This window comes from Oratosquilla oratoria, chromosome 18, assembly GCF_046742065.1.
Source record: "Oratosquilla oratoria isolate Oo_2021 chromosome 18, ASM4674206v1, whole genome shotgun sequence".
NCBI lineage: Eukaryota > Metazoa > Arthropoda > Malacostraca > Stomatopoda > Squillidae > Oratosquilla > Oratosquilla oratoria.
Window position 1 is genome coordinate 41,376,848 of NC_134794.1, and position 17,500 is coordinate 41,394,347.

At 41.4% G+C, this 17,500-nt stretch overlaps 1 protein-coding gene across 1 annotated transcript in view; it reads right to left on the bottom strand.

Moving 5' to 3' along the window:
• The window catches only part of LOC143034922 (uncharacterized), a 45,361-nt gene that overhangs the window by 10,936 nt on the left and 16,925 nt on the right, over positions 1-17,500 (bottom strand). Inside the window, exons 2-3 of the mRNA XM_076201270.1 lie at positions 1,695-1,859; positions 1,028-1,109 (exon numbers count right to left, since the gene is read on the bottom strand). Coding sequence (XP_076057385.1) covers positions 1,028-1,109; positions 1,695-1,831 — 219 coding nt within the window. The 5' untranslated portion in view covers positions 1,832-1,859. The remainder of the gene's footprint in view (positions 1-1,027; positions 1,110-1,694; positions 1,860-17,500) is intronic.

Consider the following 17,500-nt stretch of genomic DNA (forward strand, 5'->3'; position numbering starts at 1 on the left):
TACACTGAGGCTCGTTTGAAACGGATCGACTTTTAGCCGTGCGCCGTCCACGACACGGCGTCGTGCTCTATCAAATAAACTTGGGTGTCTATGGACACTCTCACACGTCACGGCAACATTTGAAAGCGTCTATAGACAGCCATGGTTATTTGAGAGAGCACGACGTCGTGTCGTGGACGGCGCACGGCGAAAAGTCGATCCGTTTCACACAAGCCTGAGGATTTTGTTCATTTGAGCGGGTAAAGAGGGTCAACCCTCATGACTGTAACGCCATTGTCACGTGATTTTGATGCCACATTGTGACGTCATAAATCGTCACGTTCACAGCTAAGCCTACGACGAGGATTTTATCCTTATTTCATAAATTCTCCAAATCCTTTCTTAGAATTACGCTAGATTACGCCAGATCTTGGCGGGGATTAAAAGAAAACGCCATATTTGGCGTTTTGTTTACATAATGATGGCGAAATTATCGCCGCGCGTGGCGGTATTTTTGTCCTATTTTACTACCGAGTGTGACAAAAAATATTATTTTTTCCTAGTAACATGAATGGAGAGAAATAATTTATAAATCAGATAAATTAATGTCAATTTGTTTATAAAATATGTCACTTGCTTCCTGACATTCTTGGAATATTTTTCTACTTGATAGCTGAAACATTCAATATATATTTCTTATTTCTTATTAATATCATCATTATTATTAGAAATACACACACACACACACACACACACACACACACACACACACACACACACACACAGAATGAGAATTCTTTCGACGGCGTCATTTCTTGTATACAGATCAAATTGAATATAAGAACGAATAAAAGTTTAATTCAATTTCAAATAACTGTAAATATTGACACAAAAATAAGATAAAATATATTACAATATACTGAAATAGAAGACTCCGATGTTTTTTTTAGTAATGTAAGAGATTTATGTTTATAGTCACAGTTTAAGTTTTGAAAAAAAAAAAAAATCGAGGCGACATGACGTCACAGCAACGATTTTTCCAACTTACTTCGTTCTCAGATGTTTTCGTCTCCGCTACTGCCGTCTCTATGTTTTGTGGATTGAAGGCTTGCCACAATTGACGAAGGAATCTGCAACGAGCGGAAGAATTATAGAAGAAGAAATGTAGTGGTTTAATTCTACATTGTTGAAATAGTCGAGGTAATAGGAAAATGCGTGTACACATTCGTACACGTATTGCGCGCGCGCGCACACACACACACACACACACACACACACACACACACACACACACACACACACACACACACACACACACACACTCACCAATCCTTCTTCCGCGTATTTATATTTTCTCATGTTGTACAACAATTTATTTCATATTTTCCTTGATGTGTACAATATGGCAACTATGTCGGTTTCCGTTGTACAGAATTTGAACTTTGGCAGTTACTGCACCAACACAACCAGTTGCATGAAACCAGCTGCCTAGGACGCCGCAACCAGTTGCATTGCAACTGGCACATTGTTTTCTTTAGACCCAAAGAAACCAATGTGTCAATTGCAAAACAACTGGTTGCGTTGTTGTAAGCAACTAGTTTCATGCAACTGGTTGCGTTGTCGTAAGCAACTAGTTTCATGCAACTGGTTGCGTTGTCGTAGGCAACTAGTTTCATGCAACTGGTTGCGCTGTCTTGAGCTGCCTTAGAACTCACTTGAAGACGGCCAGGAGGTTGATGGGCGCTGCCTGGAGACCGCTTGGTCCCAGCGAGATCTGGGCCCTGGCCACGCCCCCTTGCCAGGCCAGCACCACCACCACCAGAAGAACTGCGGCAGGAAATCTCAGGCGCATCTTGCTAGAGGAAATTTGCGGCTGACAACTGCAACGGAAAAGGGGTGGTTAATTGTTGTTGTTACTATCGCTGTTATTGTTGTTGTTATTTTTATTTGTGTATTTATTTATTTTGTTGTTTATCTTATCTTGTTTATTTTTATTTATTTTATTTATTATTTATTTATTTATTTATCTATTCATTTATGCGTTGAATGATCTCTGACTTTGTTTATGTTGTATTTAGGATCACTTTTATCGTCAATCTACTTCATGTCTGTTATTATTAATATTGTTATTATTATTATTATTATTATCATCATTATTATCATTATTATTATTATTATCACTATTATTATTATTATTATTATTATTATTATTATTATTATTATTACAGGTATTATTATTATTATTATTATTACAAGTATATTACTACACTATTAATTTCAGTATTGGTTTTTATTATTTATTCTTTATGTTTATTTCAGCCATGGGAAAGGGTTGGCTCCATTAGAGGGACTCGAAAAATAAAGATAATTCGGTCATGTGCAGAGGGACCCCAAATATGAAATATATTCATACCTCCCCAATCTCATTTGACAATTTATTATTAAGGCAAAGGGTAGAATTAGATTCTCGTTGACAAACAAGATATTGGAATATTGTGAAAGAGAGAAAGAGAGGGACCGAGTGTCAGCCCTTCAGGTCTGCACCTCTAGATGGAGGCGAGGATGTTTACGTTCAAGAGGGAGATGACTTACCAAACGTCCGTCGCGCAGGAGCACTTATGGTAAAAAAAAAAGAAAGAAAAAATACATATATATATATATATATATTTATTTATATATATATTTATTTATTTAATATATATTTATGTATATATATATAATTTTACAGAGAATGCAGATCACTTGAAGTAACCAATATATCTCGACTAAATATTTTTAACTATAGATTAGGGGTAAAGAGAGAGAGAGAGAGAGGGAATAAGGTCAAGCTCCAAATCAGATAAGGAAAACCAGCAGGGGACTCCGTCGACCAAAAGCTTGAAAAGTCCCGTTAGCTGGTCGCTCGACGTTTCACCTCCGTTCTCTCTGATTCCAAACGTTTACAGAAAATGGATTTTTTTTTCTTATGAATCGGAATGAATAAACTATCTCGACATTTTATCATTCTTTAGTTATTTCAGGTGTATAATTTTTTCTTCTAATGCAAATTTAATTTATATATATATATATACATATATATATATATATATATATATATATATATATATATAAAACCGAAGACAAAATCTGGTACACCGACTAGAAATATTCAAACAATGAATGTACAATGAAGGACGAACCTCTAGATTTCCATAATATTCGTTTATTCGTCTTTTTCTGATATTATTACGAGGAAAAAATATCAAGGTATTCAGTTTCCATATTTATTATTGGTGACCAATCTCCACAAAAATAAATAAATAAATAGATAAATAAATAAATAAAATTCATAAACAAATTAATAACTTTTAACTCATGATGTCCCTCCGTTCTGCAGCTCATATTACATGGCGACCACGTCCATGGCAACACTTGCCGTGTGTGATTCGCCATGGTCTTGGATCACGTGTTGGACTCGTGATCGACAATTATATCTCTTTCGGAAGAGAGCTCAGAGCTCGTATGTGACCGATCTGTTGGTAATGCTGTGACCTTACACATACACACACACACACCCAACTCCCTGCCCACGAGGGTTGGCGTAACGACTCGCAGCGCAGCGATACTGAAATAATTTCAGCCCTGGCCGGGATTCGAATCCGGACCGCCGTAGTGGCAGCCGGGAACTCTAACCACTGCGACATTGAGTCTTGTATGGATCGGAGTGTGTATGTGTGTATTTACCTAGTTGTATCATACGGGGAGGGGAGCTATGCTCGTGGTGTCCCGTCTTTGTATCTCGCAGTGTCTAAATTGCTCTTAAATTCGTGTATAGCGTTTATCTCCTCTATAACTGTCCTTTTTGAGTTTCTTTCCATGTCCTTTTGTATTTCTCGTATTCCAATTTAATAAATCTTCTCTATCAAGACATTCCATGCGTCTCATTATAGTCGACAAGTCTCCTCTTTCTCTTCTTTGTTCCAGAGTCGGTAATTCCAGTTTTGACAGTCTCTCCTCGTAGGACAGTTTTGAGTGTTGGGGCCATCTTCGTAGTTACTCTCTGGATTCTTTCAATTTTCTTTACCATTTCTTCGTCCAAGTAAGTAAATGTGTGTGTGTGTGTGTGTGTGTGTGTGTGTGTGTGTGTGTGTGTATGTGTGCGCGTGCGCAAGTTCACATTTATCACACTACACGACCTATAAGCTCTCCTTTGGAAAGGGTAGCCGAGACGATCACGAGTCAAACATGTGATCCAAAACACACACATACACACACACACACACATACACACACACGCACACACACAAACACAGGCTTGACGACGCAGTGGTAGCGCTCGCAACCGCTATTCCAGCGGTCCGAGTTTGAATCTCGCCCAGGATTGAAATAAATTCAGTATCGCTATGGTACGAGCCGTTACTCCAGCTCTCGTGAGAGGAGAGTTGTGTGTGTGTGTGTGTGTGTGTGTGTGTGTGTGTGTGTGTGTGTGTGTGTGTGTGTGTGTGTGTGTGTGTGTGTGTGTGTGTGTGTGCCTTACCCACATATGAACTCAGAGCTTTCATCCGGGAGGATAATAGCTGTCGATCACGAGTTCAACACGTGATCCAAGAGGAGGATTGAGGATGAAGAGTGAGGAGGAGGAGGAAGATGAATGAGAAGGAGGAGGAAGAGGATGAAGAGGAATGATAATGAAGAAGAGGAGTGAGGAGGAGGAGGAAGAGGAGTGAGGAGGATGAAGAGGAAGGATGAGGAGGAGTGAAGAGAAGGAGTAAGGAGGTTGAAGAGGAGTGAGGAGGATGATGAGGAGGAAGAGGAGTGAGGATGAGGACAGTGACCTCTCGTCACTGGAGCAGTAGCCTCCTCCTTCTCCTCCTCCTCCTCCTCCTCCTTCAACAACACCTCATCAGCAACTTCCCTTCCCTTCCCTCCCTCTTCACCATCTCAAACTCCACTACCTTCTCCTCCTCCTCACACCCTCCTTTTCCTCTTCATCTTCCTCTTTTTCTTCCTCTTCCTTGCTATCTTCCGTCTACTCTTCCTCCTCCTTTCCCCCTCCTTCTTCTTTCCTTCTCTTCCTCTTTCTCTACTCCTCCTCCTCTTCCTCTTCCTCCTCCTCCTCCTTTTCAGACTCTTAATCCCATTCCTCCAGTTCTTCTTTTCTCTCTTCCTCCTCCTCCTCTTCCTCTTCTTCACTCTCCTCATCCTCCCCTCCTCATCCTCATCCCTCTCCCCCTCTCACCATATCCTCAGCCACGTCATCCTGTACATGCCCCTTCCCTCCCCCCCTCCCCCCAGCTCCCCCCGTCCCACTGTGAGACGCAAGAATCCCATTCAACCGGGAGCGAGCATACGCCGGGAGACGCGTCGCTTCACTCATACACATACCCAACCCAGTTTCTCTCCAGGCAAGCGACCTCCCATGCAAGCACCATTCCCATCCCAAACATCGGATCAGTCAACTTGCCCATTATGTGAGCAACTTGGCAATTATTCCTACAGCCTCCGATTAATCGGCGGTACCGCCCACCTCCAGCACGTTTTCCGCCGTCAAATCACTATGACAAACTTTTTTTTTCAACAAAAGTGTGTAGAATAATATTTGATGTGCTGGCAAGGTCATCATATTAAGACGGCAGAGAAGGACTCGTAGTAATGGGCTTAAATTGGACTAATTCAGGTTTAAGAAGGAAATAGGCAAGAACTGGTTTACCAACAGAACGGTTAACGAATGGAATAGATTAAGTAACCATGTAGTTAGTGAGCGCTGAAACTATAATTGGTTGTTTTAAGAAAAGATGAAATAACTTTATGGATGGGGATGACATCTGGTAAGGGACATGGAACTCCCTAGTGTAGGCCTTATGGTCTCTTGCAGTCTCCATCCATTCTTATGTTCTTATGAGAGAGAGAGAGAGAGAGAGAGAGAAAGAAAGAGAGAGAGATAACTTGATGGATGGGGATGACGGGTGGTAATGGGCATAGAACTACCTGGTGTAGGCCATATGGCCTCTTGCAGTCTTCATCCATTCTTATTGAAGACAAGACAAGACAATGGGGAGAGAGAGAGAGAGCTGGCGACTGAACGTTTGTTGACAAAGATCAATCGACCAGAACGTTTGTCCAAATAGAGACTTCATTTTCACTTAATGCTTTTCCAAACGAGCCTAGGCAAGACGAGGGTTTTTTTTATAATATTTACTCGGGTCCAAAAAGCGGAAGATACTTGAGAATTCAAAAATAAAATAAATAAATAAATAAGTAAATAACAATAATGATAATAATAATAATAATAATAATAACAATAGTAGTAGTAGTAGTAGTTGTTGTTGTTCTTGTTCTTGTTGTTATTATTATCATTATTATTATTATTACTAATTATTATTATTATTGTTATTAGTAATATCATCATCATCATCATCATCATCATCATCATCATCATCATCATCATCATCATCATCATCATCATCATCATCATCATCATCATCATCATCATCGCCGCCATCATCGCCATCGCCATCGCCATCGCCATTGCCATCATCATTTCAGCTTTCTGATCCCAGTGCCTCTTACTTGAAGGTAAATGACCAAAGATAATCTCACTATTTGTACAAAGTGATGACCTCAGATGGGTTTCAGTTAACTCTCCCTTGTCTCCCCTCCCCCCTCCCCCGCTCCCTCTTCCTCTCCTCTCCCTTCCTTTCCTGCTCTCCCTCTTTCTTTTTTCCCGCTCCCTCTTCCTACCCTCTCTCCCTTTCTCCCCTGTCTACACTTCTCCCCACACTCCTTTTCTCCCCTCTCCTTTCTCCCATTCTCTCCCTTTCTCTCCCCTCCCCTTCCCCATTTTCTTCTTTCTCCCTCCTCTTTCTTTCCCCTATTCCCCCTTTCTCCCTCCTCTCCCTCCTCTCCCTTTTCCTCACTCTCTTCCTTTTGCCCTTCCATCTCTCTCATATCCCCTTTTCTTTCTTCCCCCTCTCTCCTTCTTCTTCTTCGTTTCTCCTCCTTTACTTTCTCCTCCAATGTCTTGATCTATCAACTCATTCCTTTACAATGTTAATCATGTAATTATTCATTCATTTCATCATGCTATTCATCCATATACTCATTCATCTACATTATTATTCTACTCGGCTGCTACATTTTTCCCAACCATGTATGGGCCAAAAGGTCTCCAGAGAAACCCAGGGTAAGCCCACCGTTACCTTTCCGTCCTGTGCAAGTCACTCCAAAAGTTACTACTGACCCGATTACCTTCAGCCCCAAAGTTACCACAGAGTCACCCAGGATCACTACTTGTGGTTGTTGAAGTCTCCCATTCACACACACACACACACACACACACACACACACACACACACACACACACACACACACACACACACACACACACACACACACAGTAGATAGGTATGATAATTGAAGTGTAACGACATGGCCTCACGAGCGTTGCTCATTTCCTGTATACTATAATTAGGTAAGCTGAATTAGGTACACACACAAATACACACACACACGCACGCACGCAAGCACGCACATACTTTGCGAAATCATTGAATTCTAACATTGATAACCGATATTTCCCTTTTCATGAAGAGAAGAAATAGATACGAGTTTGAAATATCTTAATCAAAATCAAAATATATATAGAATAAAAACTTGTGAAAGGTGATATATCGAAAGAGGTAACTTGCTGCAATAGTATAGGATATGTGGAGCTTTCGATGAAATTCCAGAATCGCGAAAGCACAGATATTGAACAGGAAATTAACGTTGTTTACGTTATCCAATAGCTCCCAACCAAATACATCTTAACCTAACGAAATATAACCTAACCTAACTTGACCTAACGAAATATAACCTAAGCTAACTTGACCTAATGAAATATAACCTAACCTAACTTAACCTAACGTAATAATTTCATAGAAAAATAGATTATTTTATTTTAATGAAAAAGTATAACGAAGTGAAAATGTATTTGTATGATACCGGACTAGAACCGAAGAGACTGGAAACTAATATTAATCCAAAGAAATTGATAATTAAATTAATCACATCTACAACTCCTTCGTTTTGTTATTATCATTAATTTCACCCACGAGGATAGAAACGCTGGTTACCAAACTAAATATATAAATAAATCTATCTATTTAACAACGGATTTTTCCCCCTTATAAGAGAGGTAGCCAAATCAAAGGCACGCGCCCACTTCCAACCATTCCACTCCTGTTCATTCCACTCCCATCCTCCACCCTCACCTTCCCCTCATCTTAGATCCTTGTGGATAAAGTGCCATCCTTGTCCACTGCCCTGGGCCAGAGGCAATGCAGCAAGACACAGTACATCCACGGCAAGGCCGCTTCACTTCATCCGTGACACCCCCCACCCCCCGTCTACGTCCCCTCAAATAAATAAATAAATAAATAAATGAACTGGGAAAAGATAAAAAGAATAATTGGAAACGTTCTAAGAGGCACCAAAGAAAGACTGCAGAGTTGTGAGACGACCAACTTGAAGGACAGAAGGGAGAGGGGGTGATTAAAGGTAAACGTTTTGCTGGGCACGATTATCTCTCAACGATTATTGTTCATGGCTCAACGATGATCGTCCAACGATTGTAATTTTTTTTTTTCGAATGTAACTGTTTTGAATCGATTTAGGTGCGATAATCGCTCAACGATGATCGTTCATGGCTCAACGATAATCGTCCAACGATTGTCAAGAACACTTTTTTTTTTTTTTTTTTTTTTAATGGAGCTATTTTCCTTCTATCTGCTGCAACGTACGAGGTCGATCAACAATTTGAACCGAACCTGCAATCAGCCCGCTTACCCCAAATAGGAATCCAGGTAGGAGACTAATATATAATTATCGCACCGAGCAAGCCGTACCTTTAGCCCCCAAAACAATGGGTTGTGGGTAAGGAAGGCAGGCCATCTGGTCCTTTGCATACCACAGCAAGAGAAGAATACCAACCACAGAAATGAAGGAAATAATATTTAAAGAAAATTAGTTTCCTAAAACCAGAAATATGGAAGAAATTAATGACAGAGGTTGTGTGGGTAAAGTCGTGATTTCAAAATGATTGACGAAGAAAATAAAACAATAAAATATATAAATAGATTAATAGAATAATTAAAATGAGTCGAGCGGAGGAATGCTTGAAAATAAACTTTGACCTCTAACGACCAATTAGTGAGGAACTAGGTCAAACCGTATACGCCTGTTTGCATGACTGTGTTTGATATTATTATTATCATTATTTATTATTATTTCTTTAATTTACATATATTTATTTTGCTTGTTTGCATGTCTTTAATATTATCACTATTATTATTATTATTATCATTATTATTTATCTTTTATTGTTATTTATATATATATATATATATATATATATATATATATAATATATATATATATATATATATATATATACATATATATTATATTTCTTTTGTTTTATAAGTTAATGTAGATAGAACGAGCCTTGTTAATTTTCATCCCAATTTTGTCACATCTTAACAAAACGCAGGGGTACCAATCCTCCGGACAACCCACACAGGCCTACCAACCCTCCCAAGGCCAAATCCTATTGTGTACCGTTGAACATCCAGTGAATGACTGAACAAGGAGTGGACCTCAAAAAGATATTTAAGTCGTTATCACACTGGACTAATTTTGCTCCGAGGTTTGGAGCAAATTTGCAGCCCGCAACTTTCGGGAAAGAATCTGATATGCTGGAGGTAAATTGATTGATTGATTGATTGAAGGTTATCTGGCGTCGTAACTGTGGAAGTAAATAAATTTCCTCCAGCATAATATCAAATGATATTCTATCTATCTTTGTTGAGAAAACAAAATAGTTTGAGTGATTTGACGGCGGAAAAACTGCTGGAGGTGGTCGGTACCGCCGGTAAATCGGAGGTTGAAGGAAAAATAGCCCAGTGCGGGGTGATCCAATAGAGGTATTCAAATGGGTCAAGGGCTTTAACAAGAGGGATGCAGGCAAGGCCATCATATTAAGGCAGGTCTGGACAAATTTAGGTTTAAGAAGGAAATAGGCAAGAATTGATTTACCAACAGAGTGGTTAACGAAAGGAATGGAATTAGTAACCTTGATGTAGTTAGTGAGCGCTGAAACTATAATTGGTTGTTTAAAGAGAAGATCAGATAATAATTATGGATAGGGATGACAGGCGGTAAAGGACATGAAACTACATAATGTAGGTCTTATGGTCTCTTCCAGTCTCTTCCATTCTTATGTTCTTATGTAAGTGAGCCGTTGGCACAGCTCCACCTCCACTCCACCTCCACTCCATCCGCCTTGCCCTCCGCCCTCCACCGACCGCCTGCCGAGGCAAGCCACCAACCACATCCTAACCCAAAGCGAAAATACTCCCGTGTCTTCCTGTGTCACTCTTCACACTCTTAGTAAGCTGTGTGTGTGTGTGTGTGTGTGTGTGTGTGTGTGTGTGTGTGTGTGTGTGTGTGTGTGTGTGTGTGTGAGTGTGTTTGTGTGTGTGTGTGTGTGTGTGTGTGTGAGTGTGTGTGTGTGTGAGTGTGTGTGTGTGTGTGTGTGTGTGTGTGTGTGTGTGTGTCTGTCTGTGTGTCTGTGTGTGTGTGTGTGTCTGTCTGTGTGTGTGTAGGTGTGTGAATGCATGGGTATGTGTGTGTTTAGATGCGCCTAAATGTGTGTGTGTGTGTGTGTGTGTGTGTGTGTGTGTGTGTGTGTGTGTGTGTGTGTGTGTGTGTGTGTCTGTGTGTGTGTGTGTGTCTGTGTGTGTGTGTGTGTGTGTGTGTGTGTAGGTGTGTGAATGCATGGGTATGTGTGTGTTTAGATGCGCCTAAGTGTGTGTGTGTGTGTGTGTGTGTGTGTGTGTGTGTGTGTGTGTGTGTGTGCGTTTGTATGTAGGTGTGTGTGTGTGTACAGATTTCTGTGTGGTGCGTGTGTGTGCGTGTAGGTCTGTGTTTGCGTGTATGTGTATGTGTGGTGTGTGCGTGTGTGTAGGTATATATGTGTATGTATGTGTGTGTGTGTGTGTGTGTGTGTGTGTGTGCACGCGCGAGTTTGTGTGTATTTATCTAGATGCATTAATTAAAGTATTCTCAAAAACGAAGAAGATACCAATGTACCATTTTGTACTCTGTGTACATGTACGTGATGTACTGTCCACGTGCTATCACGTCAAATCACGTCGCCTTTACACGTTAGGTTTGTGTCAATCTCTATCCATTGGATAAAAAATAATTCCATTTCACCTCAAGAAGTCGCCATACATTTTTACGCGAATCAGTTGAACTATTAATGTCACATTTTGAATAAGACCATCAATAATGGTAATAATGACAGAAATAATGATAATGATAAAGTTATTATGATAGTAATAATAACAGTATTAATAACAATGATAATGATAATAGTAATAATAATAATAATAATGATGATAATAATAATAGTATTTATGAGCCCTTATGCTATGTTGTGTCTTGCGAAAATATGCAATGTTGTAATTGTTTACACGTAAAAATACCATGAATGAACCCGTAGTAAATTAGCACGAAATTGCTTCATTCATGACATTTTAGCAAGTAAACATTTCTCCTTCCAACCACATCCTGAACAAAAATGATTTTCACGAAGTTGATGGCATGACACGCTTTTATTTTGAAGAGTACATTCGAAATCATTCTACCTCAGACAACTTGACCCAGATGCCACGCCCCCTTACCTTCTCCTGATTGGTTGCCTGTGAGGGTGTGGAAACGCGTGGACCAATCACAGCGTTCCTTACTACAGCGTTCACCAATCATTCGCATCAAAACAAAAGTGGGTTTGCTTTAATTTCTCAGGTTTATCTATACAAAGTAAACACATCCTGATTTGATGAAAATAATGTCAATTTTTGTTTCTATCCTCGCTTGAGATATTGTCTTTATCTATCAGTGTCTATTGTCTATGTTCCTATACATTTGTATGATAATTGTTTTTCCCCATTCCATGGTCGCACGTTCCTTGCAATTATGCAAATTTCGTCAACAGATCCTGCAATTAGACTGGCATTTGACCCTCTAACCTTGCGCGCCCGCGCACACACACACACACACACACACACACACACACACACACACACACACACACACACACACACACATACACACACACACACACACACACATACACAGTACCAATTATGGGCTTCATACGGGAGGGTAAGGGCTGTCGATCACAAGGCCAGCACGTGATCTAAGACCATGATGAATCTCACATACGCATTAGAATTGAGGCAATTATTCTATATATTTATTATGTCCTAAGCAGACCTAACCTAGAATATTGTGTACAGTGCTGGTCGCCATATGACAAGAAGGATATACATAATTCAGAAAGAGTGGAGCGTGAAGTAACAAAGTTCATTCCTAGGTTGCGGAACAAGCCGTACGATGAGCACTTAAGCGAACTAAATTTGTTTAGTCTCTGAACGGAAAATGAGAGGAGATCTATTTAAGGTCTTCAAAATTGTCAAAGGAATTTGAAAACATGGACGTGGAAAAATATTCTAAGGTTGACACTTCCAACACGACTAGAAGTAATAGACGGAACTTTGTAGAAAACTATATCATAGGTGGCAAAGTACTCTTTCATCAACCGCGTTGTTGATATGTGGAATGATCTGCCGTCCAACGTCATTGATGGTTCCACTGTGGGGGTTTTCAAAAAACGTTTTGACATTAACTTAGCTAACAATCCCCGACTAGAATTTGTTACTCCTAAATTAAAAAAAATTGGTAATAATAGTAATAATAGTAATACTAGTAATAATAATGATAATAATAGTAATAATAGTAATACTAGTAATAATGATAATAATAATAATAGTAATAATGATAATAATAATAATAATAATAATGGCAATAATTATATTATAGCAATACTGATATTAATGATAGATTAGGTACCGAAACAGCCATGTATAGACAAATAGACTCATTTGTCCATGTAACCCCATGTAACCTACACACACGCGCGCGCGCGCGTAATTATTAGTTGGTCAACTATTCAGTTGGATATTTTTGGAGGCAGATGGAAGAATGTTCACATCCAATTATACAATTTGCCGATTGAGTAGTTGATGATAAACTACAGCCAACTCGCATATGAATAGTAGTCCACCGCGCTTGATAAAAAAAGAAAAAAAAAGAAAGAGAGAGAGAGAGGGGGGGGACATATCTTTGGTAACTGTTGGTCGACATATGTCGTATGCCGATTTTTTTCTTGATTTGATGCGTAAAAGAAACAAATTGAAGACATGATGAATGTTTTACATTTTTTTCTATAATGTCTGGAGTGATTCTACACAACTGATAGTATCGAAAGTGGCCAACTGTGAAATGACAGTAAAACTCAATTGGCCGACAGTTCCGTTGGCACATACACACACACACACACACACACACACACACACACGCACGCACGCACGCACGCACGCACGCACGCACACACAGACACACACACATTTCCTCCCAAATTTTCCCATCCTCACTCCCCCTCCTCATCCACCCCTTCTTCCTACTCCTTACATTTTCCTCCCAATCTCTCTTTCTCCTTTTTCTCTTCTCTAAGAGGAAATGTATGAAGGAGTGATTGTGCCGACAGCACTGTATGGGGCAGAAACATGGAACATAAGAGAGGAGGAGTTTGAATGTGTTTGAGATGAAATGTCTGATATGATAGGGGTTACTAGGCTGGATAGAGTGAGAAACGAGGAAGTGAGGAGGAGAGCAGGGGTGGAAAGGGAGTTGGGAGATAGGGTTGATGAAAGAGTATTGGGATGGTTTGGACACATGGAAAGAATGAGTGAAGAAAAAATTAGTAAAAGAGGTGTAAAAGGCAGGGGTGGAAGGAGTGAATATGAGGGGGCGACCAAGGATGAGAAAGACTGATGGGGGTAAAAAGGCCATTGGGAAAGAGAGGAATGTCTGTTGAGGAAGGAAGGGAGAAGACAGAAGATAGGGGTGAGTGGAGAATGGCTCTGTATGGATGCTGCTGTGATGCATGGAAGGGAGTGGGTGGGGGATGGGAGAGTGAGGGAGAATATGTGAATGATGTTTTGGCGCAGCCCAAAAGGATTTCTCCCCGTCACCTCTTTCTCTGCATGAGGGGACGGAGAGGGGGTGGTGGGTCGCCGATTAAATGAAGCAACTTTGCTGTGGATGTTCTGTGTCTTGCTGCATTGCTCCTGACCCAGGGCAGTTGGCGAGATGCAGGGATGACCCGTCATCCAGGAGGAGCCAAGAAAAGAGGGAGGGAGGGGTGTTGAATATGTGGGGATGAAATAGGTGGGAGTGGATTTGTACCTTTGACTTTGGCTACCTCCCTTGTAAGGGAGAATAATCCCTTAGTATATGCATGTATATATTCCTCTATCCCTTTCTCCTCCTCCCCCATCCCCTCCTCTTTCCATAACTCCATTCTCCATCTCCTCCTCTTCCCTTCCCCCTCTCCTCTCTCCCGTCTCATACCCCACTTTCCTCTCCCCTCGTCCCTTTCCCTCCTTCCCCTTCACCCTCCCCCTCCCCTCCTCCTTATCTTCTTCCCCTCCCCCCCTCTCTCTCTCCTGTCCTCTTCCCCTTCCTTTCCTCTCCCCTCGTCCCTTTCCCCCTTTCCCTTCCCCCATCCAAGGCCTCCAACACATTTCGAACCTCCGCCTGGAGGCTCTAAGCTGTGACTTGTGCTTGGGCAAGTGGCGGTCATTGGGGTGGTCGAACATTTGTGTCGTTTATACAAATTGTAATCTATCTGATCCGGAGTTTAAAAGTATCTGAACCTCTTTGTGGCATTCGATCCCCTTTCATGGAATCGAATCCTATTACGGACCTCAATTCCCCCCCCCTTCCCTTATGCCTCCGTTTTCTTTTCACTCCTCAACCTCCTCCTTAACCTCCTCCTCCTCCTCCTCTTCCCTCAAGGTAAAGAGTTGAATGTTCCGGTCAAGTGGAGGGTGGGAGGGTGGGAGGGGGAGGTTGATTTCACTTTGGCGTATTTGCGCAGAAATTCTTTTCTACCTCTGCCTACAACGTTTTATACACACACACACACACACACACACACACACACACACACACACACACACACACACACACACACACACACACACACACACACACACACACATATATATATATATTATATATATATATATATATATATATATATATATATATATATATATATATATATATATGTGTGTGTGTGTGTGTGTGTGTGTGTGTGCAACACTGAATGGGTCCCAGTGAATAGCGATACATTTTTATCAACCACAATGCACTTTCATTCTAAGCCATCAATATCGGGTGTTCCGTGGAGGAAACATGCAGAAATTGAAACGTGGTACGACTAAGGACTCGAACCTGACTATCGCGTAACAAGTGCTGTTGTGACTTAACTCATTGCTCCATCAAGAGAGATATAAGTTGAGCGCAACTTTTCCTATATGTATGCATATATATATATATATATATATATATATATATATATGTATATATAATTGTGTGTGTGTGTGTGTGTGTGTGTGTGTGTGTGTGTGTGTGTGTGTGTGTGTTTCTAAGAATTCTCAATAGCTTTAAAAAGTGCCTGAATAATTATTTTACCAAATAATATTAAATATCAATTCTAACGTAGGCAAACCTAACACTTGATTATGTGGGGGCGAAATCTAGTTTCTGCCAAAGGCGACATCAATGGTACGTTCGAATCTAGGAAGTGGAGCCCAAATTCTAGAACTTGGTATCTAGAAGTTAGACAAGAGAAACTAGAAATCAGGAACGTGAGAGCGATACAGACGTGGTAGAGGATCACCTCCCTGTCAAGCTGAACCCACTATCAATCCAGTAGCCGTCGTCTGGAGGTGCGACCCCGGGGTACTGTCATTCTGTTCCCGGATCAGGTCCAGGAGCGCTCTCTCTGGTTTCCAATGTCTGTTCAGTCCCTCTTCCTCCTCCTCTCTCCTCTTCCTTTCACCCCCCCCCCCGTTCTTCCTTCTCCTTTTCTCCACCTCCTCCTCTTCCTCCTCCTCCTCTTCCCCCTCCTCATCTTTCCCATCTTCATCATCCATCTCTGCCTCTTCACCATCCCTCTTCTTCTTCCTCCTCCTCTTCCTTCTCCTCCTCCTCTTAATTTTTTCTTCCCCTCTTCCTCCATATCTTCCTCCCCCCCTTTTCATCCCCCTCCTCTCCCCCTCTTTTTCCTCCAAATTTCTCCCTAGAAGACCGTTGCCGGCCTCCGTGGGGCAGCGGATCTTTCAGTCAGTGAAAACTCGAAGGGGGAAACGCTTAGGATCTAGAACATGACACCTAGAATCTAGAAAATAGATGACCTGGAGCAAGTCATGTCGGGGTCTTTCTCCAAACTCCTCCTCCTCTTCCTCCTCCTCCTCCTCCTCCTCCTCCCGGATGTTTTCGTTGTAGCTTTCACAGCGTCACCGATGCATTGTTCCTTCAACAAATTACGTTCAGAAAAATAATTTCATAATTGCTGAAGATGTCTTTCGCCCTGACACTCCCACTCTCTCTCTCTCTCTCTCTCTCTCTCTCTCTCTCTCTCTCTCTCTCTCTCTCTCTCTCTCTCTCTCTCTCTCTCTCTCTCTCTCTCTCTCTTCTCTCTCTCTCTCTCTCATTCTCCTCTCTCTCACACACTCTCTCCCTCTCTCTTTCATGCTCTCGCCCTCTCTCTCTCACTTTTCTCAATTTCTCACTCTCCACATCTGTCCCTTCTCACACATAGATTACCCTCTCTTTCTCTCTCTCTCTCTCTCTCTCTCTCTCTCTCTCTCTCTCTCTCTCTCTCTCTCTCTCTCTCTCTCTCTCTCACACACACACACACACACACACACACACACACACACACATACACACACACACACACACACACATACACACACACACACTACTATCCCACCCTCTCTTAGCACCCTTCCTAACCGCCGCCCCCCCCCCCCGAGCCCCCGACCCCGACCTCAACGTGAGAGTGGCACTGTGCAAGAAGAAGAGGAGGAGGAGGAGGAGGAGGAGGAGGAGGGCCCAGCCCTTCCCGTCGTCACAGTGACACGAAATGATGCCGTTTCGCATCCACTAGATACTAAATCATAGGTGGGCAACCTTTCTTAACTGTGGGTGCCAAAATAAGCCAAATCTTTGATACAGAGTTCTCTCGCGTCCCAACAGAGTAACATAAATGACAGGCCTACATGGGCCCCCTCGCTCTATGCATGCATGCGGTTACCAATGATTGTACTAAACCTAGATATTTACTAGTGAATCTTAGTTTTAAGCTCTAGTTCTCACGTGCCGGGAAAATAACCATTGGTGTGCCACGGTTGGCACGCGTGCCACATGTTGCCCACCCATGGCCCAGAGAATATCACTTTTTTCCAGAGTCTTTCGAATCTTAAGGAAAGCCTAGAGCAATAGTTATTTGATTGAAGATGCTAGATGGAACCCAAAGAATTTCTTAGGAGTTCTAGACACAAGAGGATTTATTGTTATTATT